This window comes from Phoenix dactylifera, chromosome 14, assembly GCF_009389715.1.
Source record: "Phoenix dactylifera cultivar Barhee BC4 chromosome 14, palm_55x_up_171113_PBpolish2nd_filt_p, whole genome shotgun sequence".
In the NCBI taxonomy this organism is placed as follows: Eukaryota; Viridiplantae; Streptophyta; class Magnoliopsida; order Arecales; family Arecaceae; genus Phoenix; species Phoenix dactylifera.
In genome coordinates this window covers 15218232-15245685 of record NC_052405.1, presented here as the reverse complement: position 1 = coordinate 15245685, position 27454 = coordinate 15218232, and the positions used below count along the sequence as shown (strand labels likewise).

The 27454-nt window shown below is 36.5% G+C and overlaps 1 protein-coding gene across 10 annotated transcripts in view; it reads right to left on the bottom strand.

The window, feature by feature from the left end:
• Nucleotides 1-25340, bottom strand: part of LOC103697274 (membrane-bound O-acyltransferase gup1) — a 55544-nt gene extending 30204 nt beyond the window's left edge. For 8 of the 10 annotated variants that reach the window (XR_005514921.1, XR_005514919.1, XR_005514920.1 and 5 more), the window contains exons 1-11: nt 24972-25339; nt 24808-24863; nt 22256-22437; nt 22121-22169; nt 19878-19981; nt 19704-19768; nt 18818-18888; nt 12370-12429; nt 9293-9406; nt 8824-8948; nt 8684-8735 (exon numbers count right to left, since the gene is read on the bottom strand). Coding sequence is in view for 1 of the 10 variants with exons in the window: in XM_039133809.1 (XP_038989737.1) it covers nt 8684-8735; nt 8824-8948; nt 9293-9406; nt 12370-12429; nt 18818-18888; nt 19704-19768; nt 19878-19981; nt 22121-22169; nt 22256-22437; nt 24808-24863; nt 24972-25074 (981 nt within the window). In the remaining 9 variants the exon portion in view is untranslated. Of the gene's footprint in view, nt 1-8683; nt 8736-8823; nt 8949-9292; nt 9407-12369; nt 12430-18817; nt 18889-19703; nt 19769-19877; nt 19982-22120; nt 22170-22255; nt 22438-24807; nt 24864-24971 lie in introns of all 10 variants that reach the window. The other 2 variants (XR_005514927.1, XR_005514925.1) reach the window with 2 other exon arrangements.
• Nucleotides 25341-27454: the final 2114 nt, after the last annotated feature.

Genomic DNA, 27454 nt, shown 5'->3' with positions numbered 1-27454 from the left:
GCCTCCTCCATCGCGTCCGTTCTCAGCGCCGGATCCGGCCGAGATCAGCTCCTCCAACGCCTCAGCCTCACGCGCCCAAGACCCAGCCGTTTGCCTCTAAAGCATTGATTCCAGCGCATTCCGAAGATCCATGGAGGGAGAGAGTTGATTATAAAAGGTAGTCGGCTGAGAGGGAGGGGGGTTCTCATGGGGAAAACAGAGGAGCCTCTGCGATTGAAGGGAGGAGTTGGGCGGCGGCAGGGGAAAGAAAAGAGAAGAAGGAAACAGGGTATGCCCTGTTTCTGAAAAGAAAAAAAAGAAAAAAATAGGGAAGAGGTGATGTTTGTAATGAGAGCCTAATTTCTTTGGCAAAGGGTGATGGATGAACCCTTGGCATGTTGCTTTCATCAAGTATACTCTAAACTTGTATTCTAATTGTTTAATATCCATTGGTATGATTTTGATTCTTGCTTACTCATCTATAAGATAGATCTTTTATGGTTTATATATATATTGATGCATGGATTGTTTTGATGCTTGATTTATCGTAGACGTAATCGGCACGATAAATACTTGGATGTTGAATTCATGTTCTAAGATTGTATACTCCATGATTAGAACTATTTTATCATATTAATCCTTAATCAAGAATCGCCGAGTTTATTTATTGAAAGTAATATTGTTAAGGAGGATTCCGGATCCCTAGCCATCTCTATATTCTTGAACGTTGTTTAATCACATATTATTCTCTGCTTTTAATTTCTAAAGATCAACTAAAAATTACATCTGAAATTACGCTAATAATCCATATTTCGTTCCCTGAGGAATCGACCTCGGACTCCCGAGTTATATTACTTGTGCGATTCTCCTGCACTTAGGAGAACAGTTTTATTTTTGCATCACTTCCTCTCTCTCCCTCTCTCTCTCTCTCTCTCTTTCCTTCGTTTTCTCCCCCTCCGGCGTGGGTCTCATTTTCATCGCCAGAACCGTCCCAAGTTGCGGCTAGTACGATTAGGGACGCCCCGAACCGAACGGTTCAGGACGATTCTGCCAACCTTGCTTAGACATATATATGTGCATGTATTTATGTATCCTTATGTAGTATTTATATGCTTCACCCTTAAATCACTAGAGTCAATCTTAAGGCTAAAATCTCTGTTGATTAATGAGCACTTGACATAAATATTAGATAACTATATCTAAATAATATAATTTATTAACACTAAGGACATATAGGATGCTGGTTATGGGGTGGTTAGGTGATAGTTATTTACTTAACAAGCTAAACAAGTGCAAAAAATGGTACACTTACTCTATCTGGTTGATGCCCTCAAAAGTGGCTTAACCAGGTTAGGTTTATTTCATAGGGGGAGGTGAATAGCTTTAACAACCAGTCTATCTCTTTACTTTTTTTTTCACTTTTTTCCACAACTTATCCCACTAGCCCTCTAAGGTCAAACGAAACAGCGAATAATTCTAACTCATGGTTGTTTAATTAGGAAGTGGCGATGGTTAAAGATATCTACCCCTTGTTAGCTATCTGGGAACTAAACAAGGCCTAAATGAATTACATGCATATTTACGGCCTGCTTGCATGAATACATGGATATGTACGTAATATGTATGTGCATATCTAACTTGATTTAATCACACTGAATGTCCATCGGCGAGGAAATTCTCAAAGCAGAACACAAGCAGCTCACAAACAGCTCACTCTATTTACAGCCCCAAAAGATGGTTGTGATTTGTCATTGTGGACATTGTCCATAAGATCTATTAGAGACCAGCATCAAAGCCTTCCCATTATTTAAAAATTATCATGGATTTCTTCCATTTCTCCTATCTTAAAATGTGTTCACTTGCAGGGTTCATGTACATAGCAATGCTCTGCCTAAGCTACAATATCAATCCTTTGCTTCATTTAGAGACTGTGGTGTGTGAAATTGGAGGGACCAATGGCAAGGCTGGGGAGGATTGATGTTGAATACTCATTTTGTTATACCCTATCTTCCTTGTCATTATCTTCAAAGTATTGGTTTTAAAAGGTAGCGCTTATGTTGGCAAAACCAATAGCCTCTAACCTTCTTAGATCTTTCCTCAATGAGTTTGGGCCATGTATAAATTTGTCAGTCACCTTGAGTATCAGGAAGCAACTCCCCTTTGAAGCAACATCAGCAACTTGCATTCCAGCCATGACAACCAACATGGAGTCTATACAGAAGGATATTCCAGTCATGACAACTAACATGGAGATTCTACTGAAGGATAAGCTGGGAAACATGCCATAATCATTAGCCCTATACTAATACAGAAAGACAAAGGATGCTTATGAACACCTTGTGAAATTTTTATCTCCAAAAATTAAAACCCATCATGATTCTAGGAATATCTTGAGAAAAAATAGTTGCTCACAATTTTTGATTTTATCATTCATACAATGAAAACATTGGACAAAAAGTTACAGCATTAATTTAATTCAAGATTGGAATGAAACTTTGAGAAGGTACTTGATCCTCAACAATTTTGTTCACTAGCAGCATGTGATGATTGGTAGTTTTAATTTCAAACTTCTTTCACCTATGACACCATTGGAAACTAGGTTACAATTAATCTCATTGTGGAACCGAAGACCTCTCCATAGGATGCAATTACATCCACTAAAAGGAGTCTTTACACCCAATAGATGTAAGAATTTTATCCTTCATAGAACTGAATTCATGCTTAAGTGTCTCAAGATGGACTTACAAGCAGTATCACTATCTTCACAAAGTGGCAATGACCCTAGATGATAGATAATCAATGCCACAGTAACTTTTACATGATGCTAATGAGAATAGTGGGGTCCAAATTCACCACCCTTGATCAACTTAACCCAATATACATTGAAATTTCATTTTTCATGATATTGCAGTAATATTCACCCATGTTAATATATGTGACGAAAACTCCTTGCTTTTCTAACACCCACTATTAATGTGATTAAGGACATATGCAATTGAGTGGTTACTAGTGAGAGAACTTCTAGTAGTAATACTAGTAATTTTCCAATCATAATAGGCTCACCAAGGTTTTGCTCTAACTCTTTACCTTTTGCGCTACTTATTTGACATAGCAAGAATGGGATTTCAGCAAAAGCAGAAGAGATTACAACAAAGAAAGCTTAAAACTGAATTACGAACAAAAGGATCCTAGGAGCAAGAGCCCAACGAATTCCCAAATCTATATTATTTTCATAAAACAGTAAAAAAGTGCTTAAAAGGACTCTTAATCAAGATACGTTGTATAGGCCCCAATGGAACAGTACGGAGCATACCGTACCGTACCGGTATCCGGTACAGGTGGCATACCAATACTCGGTATGCTAAAAAAATTTCATACCGTACCATACTGACATTGTGCTAGTGTGGCACCACTATGGGGTTCGGTACCAAGACAACGAACCTTGCTCTTAATAGACCTTTTATACAAGTCTCTAACAACCTAAGCATTACAAACCCTTATTACATTAATATTTATTAAATATCAGCCATCCAAGTTCATTAAAAAGGTCATATGCAAGTCACATGACTTTTTAAATGACTTGAAAGTTGAAACATAACAATTTGCTGAAGCTTAAAACAAAACTAAGACATAACATAACATAAAAGAAAGACTAAGCTCTTAATAAATAATGAGCTGGTCCAATAGACTTAATAGGACTAATTGGACTTAGAATCCTCTTAGATGCTCCTTTATCAACCTCCTTGGGTGAGAGAAAGCTCGGTTTTGGCAAGAATATCTTAATAGTCTTATCATGAATTTCTAGGTCAATCCTCATCAACTCTTCTTCTGCAATCCACATACTCTCACTAGTGGGTTTTCCCAACCAATTCATCAAGAAGCACTGACATGGGTTACCCCTCCTTGATTTTACCTCTTTAACATCCAACACATCTTCAATGATATCAAGTTTGAAATTCGATGACACATCAACTTGGGTTTCGGCAGCATAACCTTCTTCATCAAATCCTTCAAATGAGAAGAAATCAGCAACATTAAAGAGGGGGTTGATTTGCAAGTCTGGTGGTAGCACAATCATGTACGCATTTGAGCTAATCTTCTTCAACTCCTTGTATGGCACAAACTTTCTTGCCATTAGTTTATGATAAGTGCATTTAGGAAACCTGTCCTGTCAAAGTGCACTAATACCATGTCTCCTTCTTCGAAGTCCTTGACTCGTTCATGTTGGTTTGCTGCGTTGGCATAGACTTCATCGCAGGTCTGGTGGTAGCACAATCATGTAAGCATTTGAGCTAATCTTGTTCAACTCCTTGTATGGCACAAACTTTCTTGCCTTTAGTTTATGATAAGTGCACGTAGGAAACCTGTCCTGTCAAAGTGCACTAATACCATGTCTCCTTTGAAGTCCTTGACTTGTTGATGTTGGTTTGCTGCGTCGGCATAGACTTCATTGCTCACACCGATAGCAGCATTCCATTCCTCATTACTTTTCTAACATGATCAGCAAAAGCCTCTCCATCATCACTTACATGAGAATCTTCAGGTAGTGCAACAAGGTCAAGAATGTGTCAAGGTTTCAGCCACTATGATGCTTCGAAGGGTGTCTTCTTGATGGTCTGATTCATTGAATTATTATAAGCAAATTCAGCTTGTAAAACTATTAATTCCCATGACTTCACATGATTCCTCATTATGCACCTCAATATATTACCCAAGCTTTAGCTAACAACTTCCATTTTTCCCATCCATTTGTGGATGACAAGTGCTGGAAAATACTTCAAATCAGTTCCAAACTTTCACCACACTGTCCTCCAAAAATACCCCATGAATTTGATGACTCTATCAGAAACAATGGATGTCAGAACACCATGTCAAGACAAAATCCATGCTCAAATGCATCCATGGGACTTCTGGTTCAGGTAAAGGGGTGTACAACCCTGTATTTTGTCATCTCCCCTTGGCAAATTGGCAAGCTGAACACCTTTGCTTCAGTCAATCCACATCAAGATTTAAGAAGTGGTAATCACCAAATCAGGTTGAGAAGAGATGATGAATGATGACTGCCTTCAAATCAATTATAATCATGTATTCTGGAGGGATCCCTTTGAGAGCAAATCACATAGGAATCCCATAGAGAGTTTGGGAGGACATTTTGGAAGAGGTAAAGCTTTGACAATGGTGGCTGATCATTATTTTTGACCGAAGATGTACAAAGATGTTGAAAGATTGGCGAAGTGGTTTTGTGCATGCCAATTAGATAAGGAACTTCAAAATATAGGTTTATACACCCCACTACCAGATCCTAAGGCTCCTTAGGTTCATCATGCAAACATAGATTTCATCTTAGGACTTCCAAGGACAATAAAAGGACATGACTCCATCCTTGTTGTTGTTGACGGTAAAAGGACATAGATTTCATGCGAGCATAAATTTCGATGAAGCAGTGAGGTTACATGGTGTTCCAACATCCATTGTTTCTGGTAGAGATACCAAATTTATGGAGCATTTTTTGAGGACATTATGACGAAAGTTTGGAATCATGGTTGGTTGTACCGCACCGAACTATCCGATTCAGGGCATACCAAACCAAATCGATGAGGAATCAAAACCGTTCACCCTATCGACTTTGTAAACAGGCATAACCCCCACCATTCAATTAAAAAGACCCCCAGGTTCAAGAGAAGCATTGTTCGAGGGAAGACCATTCGAGCAAATAGCACCCCCCCAACCCTCGCCCACAGGTAGTAATTGCCCCACCCCCTTGCGCGAGAGAAGCACCCCCCACCCCCCCACCCCCACCCCCACCCCCACCCCCGTCCTCTGAAATCCCATCGAACTCGCTGCCCCATCACAGATCCCCCCTCCTCCAGCTCCTTCGCCTTCTTCTTTGGTCTCTCTCTCTCCCTGCTCCCTCTCCCCCTATGCGGATCCTTCAAAAGAACAGAATTTCTATAACAACATAAAAGCAATGAACTGGCCAACGCTGCGGAGGCATGGATCCGCCAACCTACCCACAGGTTTGGTCTCCCTATCCTATGATGTTTGCGTTGGGCAAGCTGGGAACTGATGACCTAAATATAAATCAACATAAAAGCAACAGAGGCACTGAACAAATTTCTATAACAATAGTTGGACATAGAAAATCAAACCAATGTGGCAAATAGATATTAGGTAACTCCAAATAGATTTAACATCAAAGGAGAAAAAAAAATTATATATAGATGAATAAACCCATGATAAAAATAAAATAATTTTTGATGGTAGACCTTTGTATGAACTGGCCCATGATAAGAATAAAATAATTTCTGATGGTAGACCTTTGAATGAACTGGATTCAACTTCATATTCATGTTCAAAATGTCTCAACATTAGGTCATTATCAAGTTTGAACTAGCACTCCCAACCCGAATAGATATAATTCCACTAATCCACTCCCCACCCTTTGCCCTGGTTACTCCACTCGCTCATCCCATGACTCCCATCATCCAGTTGTCCCCTCTCTTTCGAACCAAAGCCTAGCCGCAATGTCATACTACCCACTCTACTTCCCAAGCTGACTGCAGGCCAGCCGATGTACCACTCCCCATCTATGCCCAAATTTCTACCCACCAACTAGGGTATTAATTCGATCATTTAAATTTTTTTTTGTTTTGTTTTGTATTCTATATTACGTACTCATATTCCTACCTCAATTCGCACAAAACTTCTTGATACGATTACGAATTCTTGTTTCAATGCCGACGGATCTAAGCTACTTCAATTTGTTCTTTTATCAATTTTGACTTCCTAAAGAACAATATGTTTGTTTGTTGTATTTCTATTATGTTGAAAATGTGGTTTGTTATGTTCTATGTCTAAGACTCTTATTTTGTCTAATATTATGTGAAGTACCAAGGTTTGCTTGTATAATCTTTTTTATTTGTTTGATTTGCATGCAAAAATAAAAATTGACTTTCACAACTTTATCCGACCCGACCCATCCAACCTGCCCCATCTAACTGTCCCAACCAACCCTACCCCAAGGCAGCTAAGGAGCGGGTATGGGTACATGGTACCCAATTGCAAAACAAAAACGGGTAATGGCCTACCCGACCCATTGTCATCCCTAAGGGGGAATGAAAAACAACAATAACAAAAACCAAAGCAAAGGAAAAACATGAAAACTCAGTTGACTCCAATTTAGGGCCTTTAAAAAAGGCATCCTAATAATTTTTGACCATCTCCAAACCCCGTGATAGGAAGAAGCTCATGTACGGGGGCATCCTTTTCGTCTTAATACATATTGAACACTAAGGCATCCAAAGTGTCAGTATGATACTATAATGGTAATAGATTGGCACAATCCCCAGCCAGTATCTGCACCAAGATCAGGATTTTAAACCTTCATATTGATAGTAGTCAGGCAAAAAACTCCAAGCCTTCCCACAAAAATTCAATCAAACTTGTCTTAGATCTTGCCCACTTCATTTGAGTTCTTTTAAACAAATCTAAGACCCCTCAATTAATCAAGCCTCTTCTATTCTTCACCTTACATAAGCATACAACTAAAGCGAACATAGTTAGAAATAGAAACCACTATTGCTTGGCCCAATAGAATTTAGAGGCACTAATGTGTTTAGTTGTTCGGAAATAGTTACTTAACAATAAAACCATACTGACAAAAAAATATGGATAAATATTATTTTTAGCAAAGATAAGAAAGGGCAATTCTTTTACCATTATAACAATGACATCACTTTCTTAGTTATGCCTTTACCTCTCCTACATCTAGGTTGATCCCAATTGCGAGACCCAACAACATTAGGATATCAATGAATTATTTGATAAAGAATGGGATTAGATACTCTCCTACATGCTTGTTGTTCCAATTCAGCAGTACATATCTCTATTCAGATGGCAAGGTATTCTGTTGGGTCTACTTGAACCACTTGCAGCCCAAGCTGGATTTTTGCATGCATGCATATGTGGACCATTACTAATGAGCAGCTGTGCTTATGCATATTTTTGGGCATGTACATGTCAAAATGCTACTTGTAGTGTACACTTTCATGCCAACTTACATAGAAATTTGATGGTCACTTGCAAGGTCCGCAAAATAGTACCGAGAACCATGACAGTGAATTACCAATACCATATGGTATGGTTGGTGCAGTACGATATATACCCCATACTTAGATAGGCTTCCAATACTTTTTTCTCACTCCCAATCACTATGCCGCCCAAAACTAGGTGGCATGGTACAATTCCACTCAATTCAAACCAGCATGGACCTGTTCAACTCATATACCAAACTGAACCCGATACCGTATTAGTACCTTAATGGTATGGTATAATTGATACAGCATAGTACGGGTTGATACAGCAGTCCTTAGTCACTCGTGTGCACAAAATCCAACTAGCATGTGCACATTCACATGTACAAATATATCATGTCAATGTAACCCAAAATTTTTAAAAAATAACAAAATTTATTTTCAATTCACATGGAAAAGATGAGCATAGCTAGGAAAATGGTCATATTTCAGTTTCATTTCATGCAAACCACCTTCCATTGGTCCCTTCCTACTAGCAAAAGTACAAGCACAGATAAAAAATCAAGCAGAAAATGAAGTATTCCAAATATCTATCATGAAGGGCTATGAGAAAAATAATAATTCAACAGTAGAATTATACGCATAAACTAGATGTCAAAAAGATATCTTACCCCATAACCAATGATGAAGATCTCAAAAGGTGACAACTGCCTCCACAAGCCACTACACAACGTAACAATCAAATAGGTCTTCAACTCAGCCTATATATCAAAACCTGTTACTGATTCAAGCTTGTGTGCAAGTGGCTCACCTAATTGCAAATGCATTGTAGTAGAAAAAGTGTGTTACTGTTTCCATAAGGAGAAGGCTAAGAATCCATCTGAGCCCATACCAAGCTATTTGTCCAACTGAATAATTTTTTTGAGGTGCATCTAACTGCAAGATTTCTGGCATGTGAATTATGGACAAAAAATAAAGAGGTACACTACTTTCTATTGGAATGGAATATAATAACTTAATAAGCATGTATCTTCTCCAGCAAAGGAATGGTTGGTTTAGTTTGTCTGTAGCAAAATTTTATATTCAACAATATCAGCATGTCTTTATCCAAAAAAAAAATCCAAACAAAAACAAAAGAAATCAGGACGTCTGATCAAATAAAATATTTATGACTTCATGGCTGACAGAAAACACAAAGAACTAAGACATGCATTTTTAATTTCAATTACTTTGAAGAAAGCTTCAGACTACAGCATTAGTTAAGCAGATGTTATACCGACCTGTGCCACAAATGCATTGAAGCTTACAATGGGTCCAGCTATATAAAGTGGTGCATAAGTCAAATAGCACACATACATATTAAATGAATATTTATCATTGTGCATGCTCCTTTCCTGCCAAATATAAAAAGAAAGATAAAGGCTGTTACACTTCCACAATCAAAGTGGTTAAATCAGAGAGTAAATAAATACATACCAGATGAACAGACTGCAAGACCCACTTAAATAAACAACAAAATCAATACACAAGAAGTTTAATATTGTGAACTTCCATGATGATGAAATAGGCGAACACTATCTATAAACTTTACTGTTTATCGTTATACATCAAAAACTGGCTGATGTTAATAATAATTTGGATTGAAGAGGCCATATGCGGACACTGAGAGCCTTGACAATTGGAAAATGGAACAAGAATTTCAAGCACTTCTACACTGTCGAGAAAATTAGACAGAAACTAGATTTGCTTTTAAAGTGAAAGGATGTAGAAAGTAGACAAATGAAAGAAGCAGTGCAGAACTGGCAGGTTATTTTGTTTTTTATTAATAGGAACCAACATGGTACTCCTTATATATTGCTAGAATTTGATTCGAAGATAGCAAACTTTAATTGCCAACTTGCTAAACCATAAAATAAAGTTGGGTGTCAGATGTAGGATCCATGAGAATCAGTGGTTTGCTTCGGCACCATATCAAGGATATGAGGATCTATACATAGAAGCTTCATCAGAGGCATTCATGATTTGTTTAAGGAAGAGCGGTGCATAATATTAGTCTCATATCTTTTATTACATCTCAAAATAGGAAGTTAATGACAAGGAAGGTTTAATGAATTATAAATTTGCATGCCCTAAAATCCAATGCCATCACTAAATTTTGGGAACATTTGTTTATGGTTCATTGATTTGTTCAATGGAAACCAAAACTTGGAAGAGTACTTTTGTAGAGTTAAATAATATCACTTCATGCCACTTTCTAATACTTTCTATTTCTAATAAAATTTAAAAAACTATGGGTCTCTTACATTTCAGCATGTATACAGTGATCATAATCAAGGTACGCCATACCGGCTTGAACCGGGCAATACAGGACATACCGTACCATACCGATTCGGTACCGGTACCCGGTATGGGTGGCGTATCGATACTCGGTATACCAAAAAAAATTTCTTACCATACCATACAAACACTGTGCTAGTGTGGCATCGGTATGGGGTCCGGTATCGAGATCGCGAACATTAATCATAATAGTACGATAATTTTATATTTCATGGAAGCACAAAGCAGAAACAGGCCTTTCTTAAATTCTAGCATGATCATCAATATTTTTCATTACTTTTCTAAATCTTTACATTTTTCTATATTTCCTTAAACTTTGTAGACCAGTTCAAATGGTCATAGATTTGACACCAAAACACTTGTATTGATATCGCTAATACCATTTTAGCCTTGCAAGTGAATAAAAAAGAAAAGAATTTTGGATTTCAGATATTAGTAATCATTAAATTGTAAATAGAACATCTAAATGTATTTTCTTAAACATCAACTAGCTGCATTTGAAATGTTGAAGAGCACCAAAACTCACCAGGAAACTATAAGACTCTTCTACTTCCTTCCAGTAGATATGTGTTTATATCATTTTAATTTTCATCATGATATATCCACTAACTAATTGATTTAACATGCGAAACTGCAAAAAGAACATCAATCATTGTTCAGAAGATTGCCCATGAGTTAATTCTTGGGAGATCTGGAAGGAAATGAAGTTATCCTGTGATTGGGAAGAAGTCTTTGTGTTAATTTAGTTCTATGTCAAGTGAGGTCTTTCCACTTGAAGCATGAGTAGTACTTTGCTTCATTAGAACAGTTTTGATCGTGTTTGACCTTCATCGCCTTTTCGATTACCCATTATCATCTAAAGTTCTAAAGTTCTAGCCAAAACTGATCCATTTCAGCCAAAACAGATCAGTTGCCAAAATAAGTTGGTTCAGCCAAGGGCAATCCAAATCTGACCAAAAGTTTTGATTTCAGTTACTTTTGGCCAGCTTCATGCAGCTGCTGCAGTTTTGCGAAGATTAACTAAAATATGTTTAATATTTCTAAGATGCATTGGTATTATTCAATAACACATTTATCTAAAATCCTATTCATTTAATATGTGTTATTTTTGTCTAAGATTTGTTATCATGGGTAGGCTGCAATCTTGATTAGTGTCTATACTAATTAGTAAGTATAGGGTGTTTGTACTTGCTTAGATGAAGCTTTTTCTCTCTTTCTTTGATAATAAAATAAACTACTAAAATTAAATAATGACATAAAATGGATTTTATTTAGATGGACATTTTCTTACTTAGAAAAAGAATGAGGTACGCTTAGATGGGTTTTTCTTGCTTAGATGGATTATTAAAATAATATAGAATAAAGCAATGGATTTTTTTCTTTGCATAGATGATTCTAAAAATAAAAAGAACAAAAATTGGCTTAGATGTGTATTTTCTTCTGAAATAGGTTAGTAAAATGAAATAGAACAACATATGTTTCCATGACTATTTTCTTGATTAGATGGGTTGTCATTTATTAAAATAAAACAGAATGAACCATACTTAGAGAAAGATAACTTAAATGCAAAAACTAGGGTAAATATGAGAAAATTTCAGGAAAAAAAAATTGTAGGAGAATTAGAAGCTTCAATACAATTTATTTTTTCCCTAAAAGTACCCAACCTACACAAATTGTGATCCTAGATATCTCAAAATATAACAAAGATGTCAAATAACTTTCTTATTTTTATTTTTTTTCTTTTTTTCTCTTTTTTTTCTTTTTCTGACTTTTTTACCGGAACCTTGAAACTCAGAGAATCTCCCAAGACCATGAAAACAAAAGATCTACTAAATGGACCACAATTGAAACCAAGTTTAAAACCTTGGTCAAGGAGAATGACTTCTCCATGCTTTTAATTTTCTAAGTTGAATAATAATTTATAATGCCTCTTTAAAAAAAAATAAAAAACAATATTTATCATAATGTTTCACAAGTAATAAATATTAGCTGGAAGTGGTGTCAAGAAACATCTAAATACCTGTAAAACATGGTAGCATGTCCTTCCAGAAGAACAAACATGGCAGCGCAGCATATGTTTCTGCATCCACGAGACAATGAAAACAATTGTAGATTTAACCATTAAATAAAAATAAAATATGTTTGAGCTGATTATTAAATAAGCATGATGAGATTTTTCATTAATGTATCATGAAAACAAATGTAAACAAAAAAGGGGCAAGCCGCAAAAGAAAGGTATCCATTCAGCAATGGCTTATTGCAAATATATAAATATATAGCAAATACCTCCAATAAAGTGCAAGACTCGACATATGAGGGCACACTAAAATTGCAATTTCAAATATCTCCTGCCTCCTCGAATGCCACTTGTTACATATAGGATTATAACATTTGACATCAGGGTTTACTGTGACAATTCAGATAGTACCACATCATGCAACATATTCTGGTTTTTATCCATAATAGAACACCACTAACCCAAACCCCAACTGCACTAACCCCCACTGCAGGAAAATAAATGAATAAATAAATAAATAAAACCGTATTCATCTATAATATTCGATATGCAATTATTTTTGTTCTCAAATCACCCAAAATCTGATTCCATTGGTCCCAAACAGAGTTTTCTTCCATAGATCTACATTTAATGACTCAAACTCTACAGTTAAGCCTTGAGTACCCCCTAAAATCATATCATATTAGCGAATGCAATGGTCATCCACGTTATACACTATATTGCAGTTTAGAGAAGGATGAGGGGCCTTAAAAAGGGAACAAAATATTCATGAACTAATGCATTCTTTGTTAAAGATAGTCAAATCCAACTTCAAACCAGCAGGCAAATTTTCATATTCTCCATAGGCTGCACCCATCTTCAGATGTAGAATTTGGAGAGAGACTGCTTGACAAGATGATTGGTTGCTGGATCAATGAGGTAAGACATGGTTTCCGTAGGTCCAGGTTTCTTTTTCCTAATATTAATGCCTCATACTCCTTCTGAAAAAGCTAATGGGTTTTGATTGAAAGAACACCTTAATCAATTCTAATTCTGAGGAATTCCAAATTCTTAATCAAAAACCAGTAAACCAGAGAACAGTTTGAGGAAAACTAATCCAGTTAGGTTGTATAGTGAGATAAAGAGAAAATGTACCCATGCCCATCATTGTACCAGAAATAAATAATTCATTACTAAAATTAATTATTCAAAAAATAGTTCTAAGAATAACTTTTAGACAATATCACAGGGAAATGTTAGTTCATTAGTTATTTGTTTATCCAATAGCCTACTAACATATGTAACAGCTAAGTTCATTCATAATGAACCATAGAATGGTAAAACAATGCTTGAGCTAAATCTACCTTCCGGATAATAATTTATTTATTATATCATTTTGAGGAAGGGAATATTATAATTTCGAAATAAAAAGATGTGATTAAGCCCAATATAAGGCAACATCAACAAACAAACACTACCATGTAAAAATGCTTTATAATTTTAATGAATATGTTTTTTGCTTGTAGGATTTAAATCATTAACAAATGTGAAGATTGTAATGAACTGAAGTTATTCTAAATTTTATATTCTTATGTTTTTATACATGAACTTTTGGGATTGAAGTGAGTGTGACAGTTAGAACCTCTTTTGGATAACATCAAAGTCCAGCACTCTTCCCTCTTTATATTTAAAACCATACATGGGTCCTATCACTAATGAGGAGGTATGCAGGGGGAGAGATCTTGAGATCGGAAGTGACATGGTTTGCTACCAACTATGTTACACTTAATAGCCTTTTTGAGAGGAAAGTAACCTTACATTAGATGTTTGTTAATTCCAAGTGGCAGAAAGTAGCTTTGCGAGCGCCGACACCGAAGGGAGCACTGTTGAGGACTTGGTAACGAGGCAGATATTCTGGCAGCAGGCCAAAAAAAGGGTAAAGGCTATCAAACCATTGTACGAAGTGCTTCGGGCCGTAGACAATGAGGAGCACCCTAGATGGACTTCTTGTATCATATGATGAAGAGAGCAAAGATTCAAATCAAGAAGGTGGATCCGACGTATACCCAAGAGTACATCGATATCATTGAGTGATGGTGCAACAACCATATGAATAGGGACTTACATCTAGCATGTAAGCAAGAACATTGAAAATTAGACTGCTCATGTACTTATACAATTTTACTAAGACAATTACGAACTCTATCTACAGCCTACTATATGAACTTAAGGTTTCAATACATCGTAACTGGAATCGATATGGATGACAAACTTCTGGCTACTCTGTGTAATGTGATTTAAAAGATGGAGCCTGATCTAAAAGTCGCAGCCTTACGTCTAGAAGAGATAAGTGACATGTATAAGTTAACCGGTATCTTCAATTATTAACGTATTACGACACGGTTCTTTTTTCCAATCAAAATATTTAGAGATGGCACTGACAGCTTTGGAGTCTCGGTAACTATTATAAGTAAAAAAAATATGAACCATGTAGATTACACATCAGGAGGACATTTATCTGATATTAGATGATTACTAATATGATACTATCTTATATGTAATTTTCTTCAATATTTTTACAGCTGAATGGTAGATTCATTTTGCTTTGTCTGCGAAAAATCTTAGGCGACTAGCTATCCGGATTCTCTCCCATACGATCTCCTCGAGTGGCTATGATCACAACTGGTCCACTATCGCCCTCATCCGCAACAAGAAGAGGAACTGTCTGACACAGAAGCGCTTCAACGACCTTGTATATGTTCACTACAATCTGATGTTGAGGTTAAGTGCATTCAAGAGGAAGTGGAGCTAAAGTACACAGATCCGATCCATAATACTTTCGTTGATGATGAGGATGATCCTATGATCGGATGGCTTGTGGGCCAGCAGCAAGAGCCGGAGCTTGATGAGCGAGAATCGCCTCCACGACCGGCCAGTTTCGTAGCCAGTGAGGTTAGAATTGATGTAAGGCAATGGGCAGATCGCAATATTCCACGCATCCTTCCAGCTAATCAGCTACAGCCACAGGAGTCACTGAGGAGCCGGTCATCACATGACTCTTTGTCCAAGACATCCTCTTAGAGATATAATTGAGAGATACTTAGATAAGGCCAGTACGCTACTTGGTCGACTCGATCAGGAGGACGACATTCATTCTTCCAACATAGTCAGGCAAAAAGGGGCATGAAGGATAAGCAAGCAAAGAGGAGTATGAAGGGTAAGCAAGCCAAGAGGAGCACGAACGATAAGCAGGCAGAGAGAGACACGAAGGATAAGCAAGCAGCTGCTCAGCATACCAAAAAAAAGGCACCTGCAGCCCCCATGAAGAGTGGAGGAGCTAGTTCACTCAGATTTAGAGACCAGAAGCATCAACAATGACAGTTCTAGTGATCACAGATCTGCTGACCTAAAAGGGAATGGACATGAGACCACCGTTTATGAGATAGTCGCAGAGTAGTCTTCGATTCACCGATAAGTTCCAATTTACGCATGCTACACAGAAGAGAGACCATGGTGCACGATCCGGTAAAGCCTGCAAAGATACGATTGCATATAAAAGACGGGCTCCTCGAGATCATTCAGGAGGATACGATGCAACTACAGATGACCTCGCACGTAGAGTAGGATTCATAGACGTATCAGGTTTTGAGTCGTATATTGGATTCTATTACCCGCAACCACAAGCAACCTATGATCCATACAAATATGGATATGATGCGTCTAAGGCATCGTCCTTCAATGGCTACTACCCTACCCAGCTCGAAGCATCTTACGGGTTGAATTTTACTGCTGGCATATTCGAATAAGCCCCTCTACAACTGTATTATCAGCCATAGGTCACCTCTTAGAGTCAAAGCTTTAGCAAAAAATCCGAGAGTGCTTATAATCCAAAATGCATTCCTTATGGGATGAACATACAAGACTACAATGCCACTTGGTTAGAGGAATGGGCTAATGTGCCTCCTGGCTATGTTAATAATCCAGATATCTATGAAAGGCATCGCTATTCGACGAAATTTTAGATATCAGTATGTATGTTGTACTTTAAATATATGTAATTAATTGTATTATTTTATATGTTCCACCTCACTAGTTGATTTTAAAATATTTCATTTTGCTTCTGCAACATGCAACATCTTACTAATCATTTTATATTTTGTATCACTTTGAATCAATAAGATGCATCATTTAAGTTAAAAATCGGAATCATAGAAACATCAAAAAATATTAAATTATACTTAAAATCATTAAAAAAGTTGAAAAAAAATTATTACTAATTAATCAAACTTGAAAACTATAAAAAGAAATTGGCCGTGCCGGTTCTGATACTGAACCGGTACCATACCGACTCGCTCGCCGATCGGTACAGGTTCCAGTATTGGTTCGGCAAACCTTGGATTAAACTATCACAAGTTGATGGCATGCCATCTTGGCACTAGCACGACACTTTCTGCCTTAGTGCTTCGTAGACGCTAGTATAGAAGCATGTCGAATACTAGCACACAACAGGTATCGTGCCCAAGCCAAATGCCCGTACTAGCATAGTTTATAAGGCTGTGGCATGTGCCACTTGGCACTTAAATTCATGATTTTAGAACACATCCATCGTGGACAATTAAGGAGTTCGGGGAAGGGGGTGCATTAGGAGATCTCTTCATGCCAGACATGCATGGATCAATGATAGCCGGCGTCTTCTATAATTCAGAGACGGTCTACACATTCATCAAGCTCATATGGAACCACATTAAGAATGATGTTAATGCTAAACGTGTTACTTTTCTAGTCATGCAACATAGCCAAGTGAATGTTGAGAGACTCTCCATGCCAAGATGTTGCTTCAATATATGGATAACATTGTATCTCGCAGGAAACATTGGTCCATGCCTTGATGGAGTCTGAAGGTGCTAGGAGTACTGTTCAAGTCATGCAACATAGCCAAGTGATCTAAGAGAGAAAGCATGAGGTCACCAATGCCAAAGATGTTGCTTCATTATGTGGATAAGCTCATTAATCACAAGCAAGATTGGTTAATGAGAGTCCGGAAGTCATGTTTTAATTCTCCAAATACCATAGTTGCTAGTACAAGACAGGCATTCTTGAAACCAGATGTGTTCATCATTACAAGCATGGGATGTACCAGTATGCTGCTGAAGGAATTATATAGTTTCTATTTAATATTCTTAGTTATGTTTTATAAGTCATAAGACTATGAAAAATATCTTTATATTGTGGAATAAAAGAGTGTTTAGAATACATTAGGTATCAACATTTGTTTAAAACTTAAGCAGTCTCATTTGAATGTCAAAAACATACAACCATAATTCACCATAATGCAATTGGTAATAATATAGGATTGAAGATCAAATGTTTTGGGGGTGTATCATAGCATGTTATATAATGCATTATTTGGCGGTCTCACATATCATGCAATGCTTGAACTTGGCAAGATATTAATCCATGTTAAGTATCATTTTGATGAATCTGCAATTTGAATTTGCTGATTTGAATAGCAATTACCATACAGGTCAAAGAAGGAATTAAAGAGAAGAGAGTGATAAAGAGAGGAGTAGAAAAGGAGGGTACCACATGATATGCTGCTTTGCTTTGTCATTTCTGTTATTTATCATAAACAGAATAGTGAATAGCAGGAAGAGGCCCAAGTTACCCTTACTCATATACCTCTTATTTATATATTAATACAGAAATAGGATATCTCTGCCTTAAGTGCTCAAAAATGAAATGAGAAAATTTTAATTTTTTTCTTTCCCCTCAAGATGGAAAATAAACAATTTCCATCCCAAGCTTAAAATAGATAAACTAATGTTGAAGTTGAAACCATCCAAAAGCTTTGTTGATTAATCTGCTAAACAACTATCATTTATTCAGTGTGTGGTTATCTCTTGGTAAGGAATTGTCAGCTAATATGGCAATCAACAACAATATGCTTATAAAATACATATTTTGGTAACAATCACAAGCTATCTTCATGTTATCACTGACAACAAAACCTACTTCTGTTTCAATGTCTTCAGCCACATAAATTCACATGTTATACAATTCATTGCACTTGCTATAGCTTTTACATTAGGTTAAGCAACATCAGTTTCTTTTTCAATCTTCACTCCTAGGTTGCAGTACTTAATCTCTTACAAAAAAGAGTAACTCAAGTTATTCAACAGATATGTAGGCTTATGAATAACGTCCATCATGGTAATCTAAGGTAATAGAAAATACAAAATATAAGAACAAGCTTCAATTTAACCAATAATAAATAAAAGCAGATGAGGAATACATAAACAAGATATGTTCTAAAACAAACATGTTCATTAAGCAGACAAAACATATAATGAAATGCAGCCTCACAAGAATTCCATAGCATGTAATCATAAGATCGTACTCTTTTAAATTGTGTTTTGTTATATAAATCCAACTTATAAGCAAATTTAAATTGAACCAGAAAGATAAACATTACCTTTTGATCAAAGTGAGTATGCTTATAGGACCAATGGTAATCACATCCAAAGCTGATCATGCGCAATACAACTGTTAAACAAACCACAAGTAGAAACTGAAACCCAATTACTTCAAAGAAAATTTAAAATCAACAAGGATAAGTAAAGCAAATTACAACTGCGTAACCGCTCACTGTAAATAACCAGATACAAGTAATGAATGTTTTTGTATAAATGCATCAAAAATATTGGAAATGAGCTCTCCATGTGCAGCAATGAATAATAATTAGACTGACTTGTAGCGTATCTACTTGTGCATGTATTGGAACACTTTTAAGCAAATCAACATATGATTAAATATAGGCTTCATCAAACAATAAATTAGTTTAATAAATGCTTAGGTATTACACCAAGAGAAGGAACAGATTTGAGTAAAAGCAGCTAAATGAATAACATTTTGTGAGTCCAATAAACCCATCTTACATTCTTGTTGGTAGATATTGACAAAAGTAGTTTGAGTTACATAGGGCAAATGGGTGTAGAGCCTACATAGAGAAGATGATTTGGCACTTAATTAAGATTAAATCACAGTAGAAACAGCAGCTGCCAGCTGGGCTGGTAAAATAAGATATGTGCTAGATCCCAAGCAAAATCAAGGGCAAGTGTAAGAGCATCAACTTAAAACCAATTTTTTAAGAGGATGGAGCTAATTTAAAAATGAACAAAAAGAAATTTAATGGCTATCAATCTAGTGTTCAACTGTTAGTTGAAGAGCAGATCTAGAATTTAAAATGCAAGCCTCATTTTTCAGATACATGTGTGTGATCATACTACAATGACGAAGAAAAAATGAACAACAAAAGAAATTCATGATCACAAAGAAGATTAGAAACTTAAAATACATACCTAGGTTGAAGCATATATGCCATCTAAAAGTACCTCGATAATTGTCCAAGAATGCCAAGCGTTCTCTGTTTACATCAACCAAACATCACTATATTAGAACAAATGGCTGATTTAAAAAAAAGGAATTTCAAATAAATGTTATAATTGCATAAATCTGACCATCAAATAACTAACCCAAACAAGGAGAATGAATAGCCTTCACAGACTCGGTTTAGTATAAGAAAAGTTACATTGAAGATCCAAAGCATGCTAATGTAGTACCGGGATCGTGCAAAAGTCTGCAGAAAGAAAGAGCAATACTGCTTAACGGTGAAGAAATTTACTTGAAAGATTGGCAAAGATTAGCATTCATCTAATTAAACAGAATATTTTCATTTGTTAACAACCTTTATCACATTAATTTTTAAACGTGATAAAGAAAAGTGATATCAAAAGCCACAGGTTGAACAAAAGAAACAAGAAAAGGACTTTCAGATGTCCATAATTTACTTTTGGATTTCTGTTGGAGCTGATTTTACAGTTCACATCATCTGTGCAAGTGATTATAGGCGTTTCAAGGAAAGAAAGGTCCTCAAGAACATGATACAAGCCTAAAATGATTTATTGCAATATAATCCTAGAATATATTTTCTGATCATTCCATTTAAACCAGCATGAATATGTGATGCAGGGCAATGAAAGGGAACTCCATCCATAAAAAATGAATTAAAAAGTGCAATTATCTTGAAGGAGGAAAAATATAAATCTACAAGGAATAACGAGATCTGTTTCACCTATTTCTCGAAGTAATGATGAAACATCACTCTATGCTCTCAAGCAAGGCTTTGATGGAAAAGTATGACTGGAGTCTCAACCCACCAGACTAATGGAGAAGCACCATCTTGATAATAGGCCCTCAAAAAGAACAGTCTTCACTCCATATTTCAAAACTCTATTAATGATGCATACTTTGTTGAATAAAGTTTCAAAAAGGATCTAGATCTGAAGCAATCTAAAATATTGACTCATATAAACAGATCATAACCTCAAATAAGCAAGAAAACAAACAAGTTTGTCCTAATCTCACATACTGCTTAAAACCTGTAATGCTGAAACTCTATTGTAACAAGTTAACTAAGTGTGAAGCTTCAAAATAGTGCTGCCATCAGGCTACCAAAAAATATGTAAGCAGGTTTGCAGAAATCAAGACATCTAAGTCTAGCGGTAATATAATTGATAAACATTTAAAACTAATCCAAATTCTAATCATAGCAAAACTCCTTAATAAAATAAAAATAACTTCAGACATAATTCTCGACCAAGAAAAACCTAACCCAACAATAGAGTAAGTATGAAACTAATTCCAAAAGGAATTGGTTACCATGCATTCACCTCAACTCTACAAAACATTGTTCCTGGTTTAGCCACAAGGACCTAAACCATCTTAGGTGTTAACTTAGTTACATAAATAGTAAATGGCCTTGACCACTTCTATAAGTTAAGTACAGTACAACAAGGACATCAAGCTCCAATTCCCTTCCACATCTCTATTCCTCTCTCTCTCTTCTTTAATGTACCGCTTCTACTTCTTGTTTCTCCTTCTTTCCATCTTTTTAGTGCCTAAAGATAGTAATTGATATTATGATAATAAAAGTAAAGTAAAGATAAATAATGGATAGTCACATATTGTTGCACAAGAATATGGTAGCCAATAGAGTTGGATAAAAATTCAAACTGGTAAATGATGTTAATTGCATTAGGCAACAACAAGAGAAAACAGAAGAAGAGATAACAAAAGAAACATCATCAATCAAGTAACGACACAAGTACATCATGAATAATTGATGAATAGTAGTGAATTTTACATTTACTGAATAATTTCTGAACTACTGATTATTTGGGAAATGTTTGTCAAGAGCATAAATACCAATGAACAGAAAATGTATAAGTGCACTACTTTCAAATTGTTACTTAAATAATGTGTTTATGCATTATATTAACAGATTTTAATGTACAAGCCTTTCAAATTCCACCAATAATCTAGGTCTTGTCTTCCCTGATATCCATCACAGGGGAAACCACTTAAGCGGCATCAAGACATCAAATAGCTAAACAAAAAGCATCCTTTGTTTTAGTAACACAATCATATCATAGTATAACAAGAAATGGGTGTACATAGACCCCAAAATAAGGTACTCAGCATAACTAGCATTTGCCTCTAAGACTTTCAACAAAAATAAATTGGCACACTAACTCATATTAGTGGATTATGTTATATAAATTGAGGGCATTTCAATCCTTAGGTACACAGTAATTCCATAATTTTTTTAGCAAAAATAACATTAAAAAAGACCAAATATTCCACTTTAACTATTATCAATATGAAGTGTTATATTTATGAGTAAAGTTAGAAACTGACATTGAGCAAAAGCACAGACCTTCACTATGAAATAATTCGCTGAAGCAATTGAAAGAACAAATCCAACACTGCAATGGTCACAAACTAGTTAGATAAGAATTTGTAGAATCACATAATACTATCAAACTAGAAATCTCATGATCAAGATACATACCAAGCTTCATGAAGATATGATAAATAACACAAAGATAGTATAATCCATATGAAGGACATTCCTCGCCCTTTTAAGCAATAATGATACCTCAAGATAGTTGCAACAAATGTAAAAAAACCCATAACCAAGGTAAGAATAGGCAAGTTTCCACGGAAGTTTTTCCATTGTGCATCAGAAAGATCCTGCAAAAAAGAAAGAGAAAGGAAAAACCCTTAAAAGATCAATGATATTCATTTTTATCTTAGAGGAGAAGCAAATTCTTTAAGTATCAACCAAAAGGGTACAAGAATTCAATGTTCAATTCTACAAAGACAAGAAACAAGTATACAAGGAGCTAGTTCGGGGGAAGTGAAAATTAGTCAAATAACTCCTGAAATAAGAATGTTGTAAAACAGTTGAAATTAGCCACCAAATAGTCACCTTTACTTAATGCAGTCCTAGTATAAATTGTTGGTAGCTAAGAAATTATACATATCAAGAAAAAGGATGGCTGCATTATACAGCATCAACATACCACATGCAAGGAAACAGAGGTGCACAGCCCATCTTTTTCAGCCAAACATATAGACAGCATCAAAGGCCCTTTTAGCCATAGTAAATGGAGCATGGAAAGAAGAAAGTGATGGTAAAAAAGGTCAGATGTCTTTTTGGCTAAATCTCGGTCTTTCCATTTCTCCCCTTGTTGTTCAATTGCAACATGGCTTTTTTATTGCAACCATTGGATTTTAGGAGAAGCACTAGCATCCAACATTGTCTTCTATCAAGGCACATTATCTACAGAATGAGAGGATGTAACATTTATTTGATAGAAAAGTAATGAAATTTCAATTGTTTCTCTTCTCTCCACTCCATCCAGTTATACTTGTCACCTGATAAAATTCAGCTGGAGGTTCTCGAATTTGCCTCTGAAACAGAAAATCACTTCACAAATGTAGATGTTGGGCACCTCAAACAGGAATATTAGATTCGCTGCTAAATTTCATCAAAACTATCAGATCTTAGATATTATCATCAATCAATATCGGAGGACCCCTCTACATAGTTGTATACCAGGGGGAAATAGAATGCTAAGACGCAGAGAAATAGACATGGGATCAAGCACTGTAACTGTTTGGAGGGCTCTAGTGCTATCTCACTGCTTAGGCCAGAAAGTCCAATATATAATCTAGACAATCTTCTACTTCAAGGCATGGTCTTGAAGAAGCTCTATACCATGTATGATCATCTCAAAATTAAGAAATTGATGTTTCAGGTGCTGGCTAACTCACATCTGTCTTCAACTTTATGCGGATCTTAAAATTGAATTCATGCTCATACTACAATTCTTATTTAGCATCAATATTGCACGACAGAATGTAAATCTAGCATGAGGACATGTACATATAGCGGTATCAGATAGAACATGTGGGAGATTCCAGGAAAATTATGCCTTAGTTTGTCTCTGACATGTATCAGGCATGACAATTTGCTCACAACTAACTCCCTATTATATTGCTCATTTAGCTTCCACACACACAATCCGAACACTTTCACTAACCAAAGCCTTTCCAATTGCTCTTCTAGTATTTCATAGTCCCCATGTTCCAACTTAAAATCTCCACTAGCACAAAAAGAAAAGCGCAGTTTTTTTCACTAGACCTTCCCCTAACAAATCATCACTGAATACTTATCTTCTGCAATAACTTGCCCATGACACAGATTTCACCACTCACAAATTGCAATCATTCTTCACCTGATCTGTCATCTTTCACACAGCAAACTTTTTTCCTGGCGGCCTTTATTATCCCATTCATGTGAATATTCAAATTTATACTAATCAAGACAGATATCAAATTGAAAATTGAAAGATTATCACGGTCTTGAAACAAATCCCTTTGGTCACTCAAAGGACACCAATATCCAGAGTTGCTTAAATCCTCTTCCTCCCTGCAGCCAACAACAGAAGCTTATCCGCATGATACAGCAGAGACTTCTGGAATTCTAAAATACCTTCCATGAATCATGACACAGAAGAGCAGTAACAACATCTTCATTCTCAAGGACAAGACTAAATAGAGAGGTCAAAAGGAGCAAAATATGGAGGAAGAAGCAGACAAAACCGAAGAAACGGCACCAGACCTCTGACCAAGTGTAGACTACCATGATAAACTGAGATCTCAGTACAAGCAAATATGGCTTGAATTCCAGCTACTTAATCTTCTTTAGGGCTTCTAGCATAAACATATTAGTAAATACCACTACAAACCAATGAAATCTCCAAACAACATTCCCGCAAAAATAAAAAGGCATAAGCCTAAAATGATACATTTTTACCATTCGACTGTCTTAACATTTGAATAAATAGATCACGGATTTTTACCTAGATTAATTTCTTACTAGCCTGTGCATCATTTCTTAAAAATTTACATGATTCCCAATGATAGAACATGCCCTTATTTACAGCAAAAATTCAAATAAATAGATTAGTATAACATTCAGAATCAGATAAAAACACCAATGAAAAATAAAATAAAAAATGGACATATTCAAAGAAAAGCACATAAAAAGCATACGTTTAGGCGATTAGACATCCATCCGGGGCGTAAACCGTAGAGGCTTCTAGAATGATCTGTACAATAATGAGGTGGAGGAAGCTGACTTATATCCACAAATGTGAAAGAAAATTCAGTGTAGGAAATGTTGTGAAATGAGGGAATCAAAGAAGGGAGGAGATTACCACGGGAAAGTTGCAAAGACCAACGGATGAAAACAAAGCCAAAAGCCAAGGCATAAAGAATGATGAATAGGAATTCCCATTGCTTCCACGAGCTATTGCTCATCTCCGCTCTTCTACGACAATTTGGACAAAGGTTTCTTTTAAGGACTATATTTTCCGGTTGATCGAGTGGAAGATCTCAACTCCGCCCGCCACCAAATCCCCGATTCCTCTCTCTCGCGCGCCACAGCACACATCTCGATCGCACGGTGCTTCGATTCCGATTCCACCTCGGCCGGCTACCAGCAGCGAAGCCCTCGTCTCATGGTGTTTTTCGCCATTTGCAGTAGCGATTAAGTTGGGTTGGGGACTCGCGGAATCGGAAACGAAGTACCGTGCAATCGACCATAACTCTATCAACCATAACTTAATCAAATTCATTCCATACAGCACTAGCCCTCTTACCTCTCAAAAAATGACATATCTAAATTGATGAATTCAAAAAATAAAAACTAACCACAAGGAGGAATTAAGTAGAGGGTCGGAGGGCAGAGGCAGAGCCGAGATTCTGAGCTTCCTCTTGTGCTCTCAACAGGAGTGACCTTCTCTTCTCAACAGGAACCTCCTCTTGTGTAGCACTTGAACACTTGCTAAATGCAAACTAAAAATTAAATTGCTAGAAGAGCACTTTAGAAGAGAGAAATAATAGCAGTAGAGAAGGAGAGAATAGTTGGTTTGGTGTGGTGAGAATGAGGGAGGAAAGGGCTATTTATAGAAGCCAAAAAAAATTTTTCCCAAAATACCCCTCAATTTAGCCGTTTTTGGACTGTTGGGAGGGGCAAAATTGGAAATTTCCCAAAATAGCCGTTAGAAACGGCTATTTTTCTCCCCCCCTCTCCAGACGGGCCGTGCCAGGCACGGCCCGTTTGGAACCGTTGCGGGCCGTGCCAGGCACGGCCCGTTTCGTGCCGTGCCCGGCCCGGCCCGCCAATAGACAGGCCTGGGGCCGGGCCGGGCTTCCTTTTGCGCCCGAGACGAGCCGTGCCGGCACGGCCTGCTTCATAAGCGGGCCGGGCCAGGCACGGCCCGTTTAGACCTTGGGCCCGGTGGGCATGGGCCGGGCCGGCCCGGCACGGCCCGATGCCCAACTCTGGAGCCGAGTTCCAATCGGTACATATTTCCATTTGGTGAAACTACCCACTTTGCCCGCCTGAAGTCCAGACTAAAAATGTCCGAATCTTATAATTTTTGATATATAAGTAGTTTAAAAATAGCATATTAATTATTAATATAAAATCTACATCATCTTATATAGATTTGTCAAAAAAAAAAAATCATATTATCTAAATTATATAATTTTTAACCACCTAATGCATAAACTAAGAATATCCAAGTCATATAATTTTTTGTAAGTATTTATACCATATGCAAACCGATTGCGATCCAAAGGCTAATACACCAAAACAGGTGCAAATCGAAATGCCAAGGATGTAGAGCGAATGAATACGGTATGGATCCAAGAGAGTAGGAGCTAGCGGCTTATGACGAAGCTTTAGTGGAGCAGAATCTAAGGACAACAGTTACACCAATCTTTCTCTGAGAAGTAGAGTAGCTACAGCTATTTTTCTACTACTCATGACGTAAGAGAGGTAGCACTACTTATCATGTATGATGGTAGTAGGTCATATGGTAAATAATAGCAAGAACAAATGTCTAAGAGGACTAATGGTACTTATCTTATCAGTTACGAGGAGTCACTTATAATTATCATATTGTAATGTTGAGAAAAGTATCTTCAATAATTCAAATCAATGTATCTTATTTTATCTTCGCTTAATTTGCCAATAGTTTTCTTAAGAGTAGTGTCAACGCTCTACTACCATAGCCTAAGCTATACCCTTATCCCTATCTAAGTCCATCTTCTTCAAATAGTGCTGTGATGATGGTGAAAATCCTTGAAGATCAAGGCAATTGGAACTATGCTACTCTTATATCTTTCCTTCAGTCACTATCTTACCAGCTACTCTAATGTCATTGGCATGCTCGCGCACATATTTACATTTTGCCATCTAACTTGTACTAGTAAGTTTTCTAGCACAACTATCTCTTTAGGCATTGTAAGAGAAACTTACAGGAACAGTAAGTGAATTAAAGATAGTAGATTATATCTAATGCCTTGGATCATCGATATGAGGCCTCCATCATCTAATTCAGAAAGGGCATAACTCTAAAAATCCGAAATCTAATTAAAACATATTATCCACATATTGTTTGTAGCATGATGAAGAGGGTTGAAATTTTATAATTGCACAATAATTTGTTCAAACCCCAAAATATTTGAATGATGGCCCTCTATATGACACTAAGCATAGAGTGAGCACATGGTTTATGGATTATCTTTATGCGAGCAATATCTCTAGGCATGTTTATCGATTATATAGGATATGGACTATGAAAAATTGAATTAAAAGTATGAAATCCTAAGAGAATCTATAATACCAACA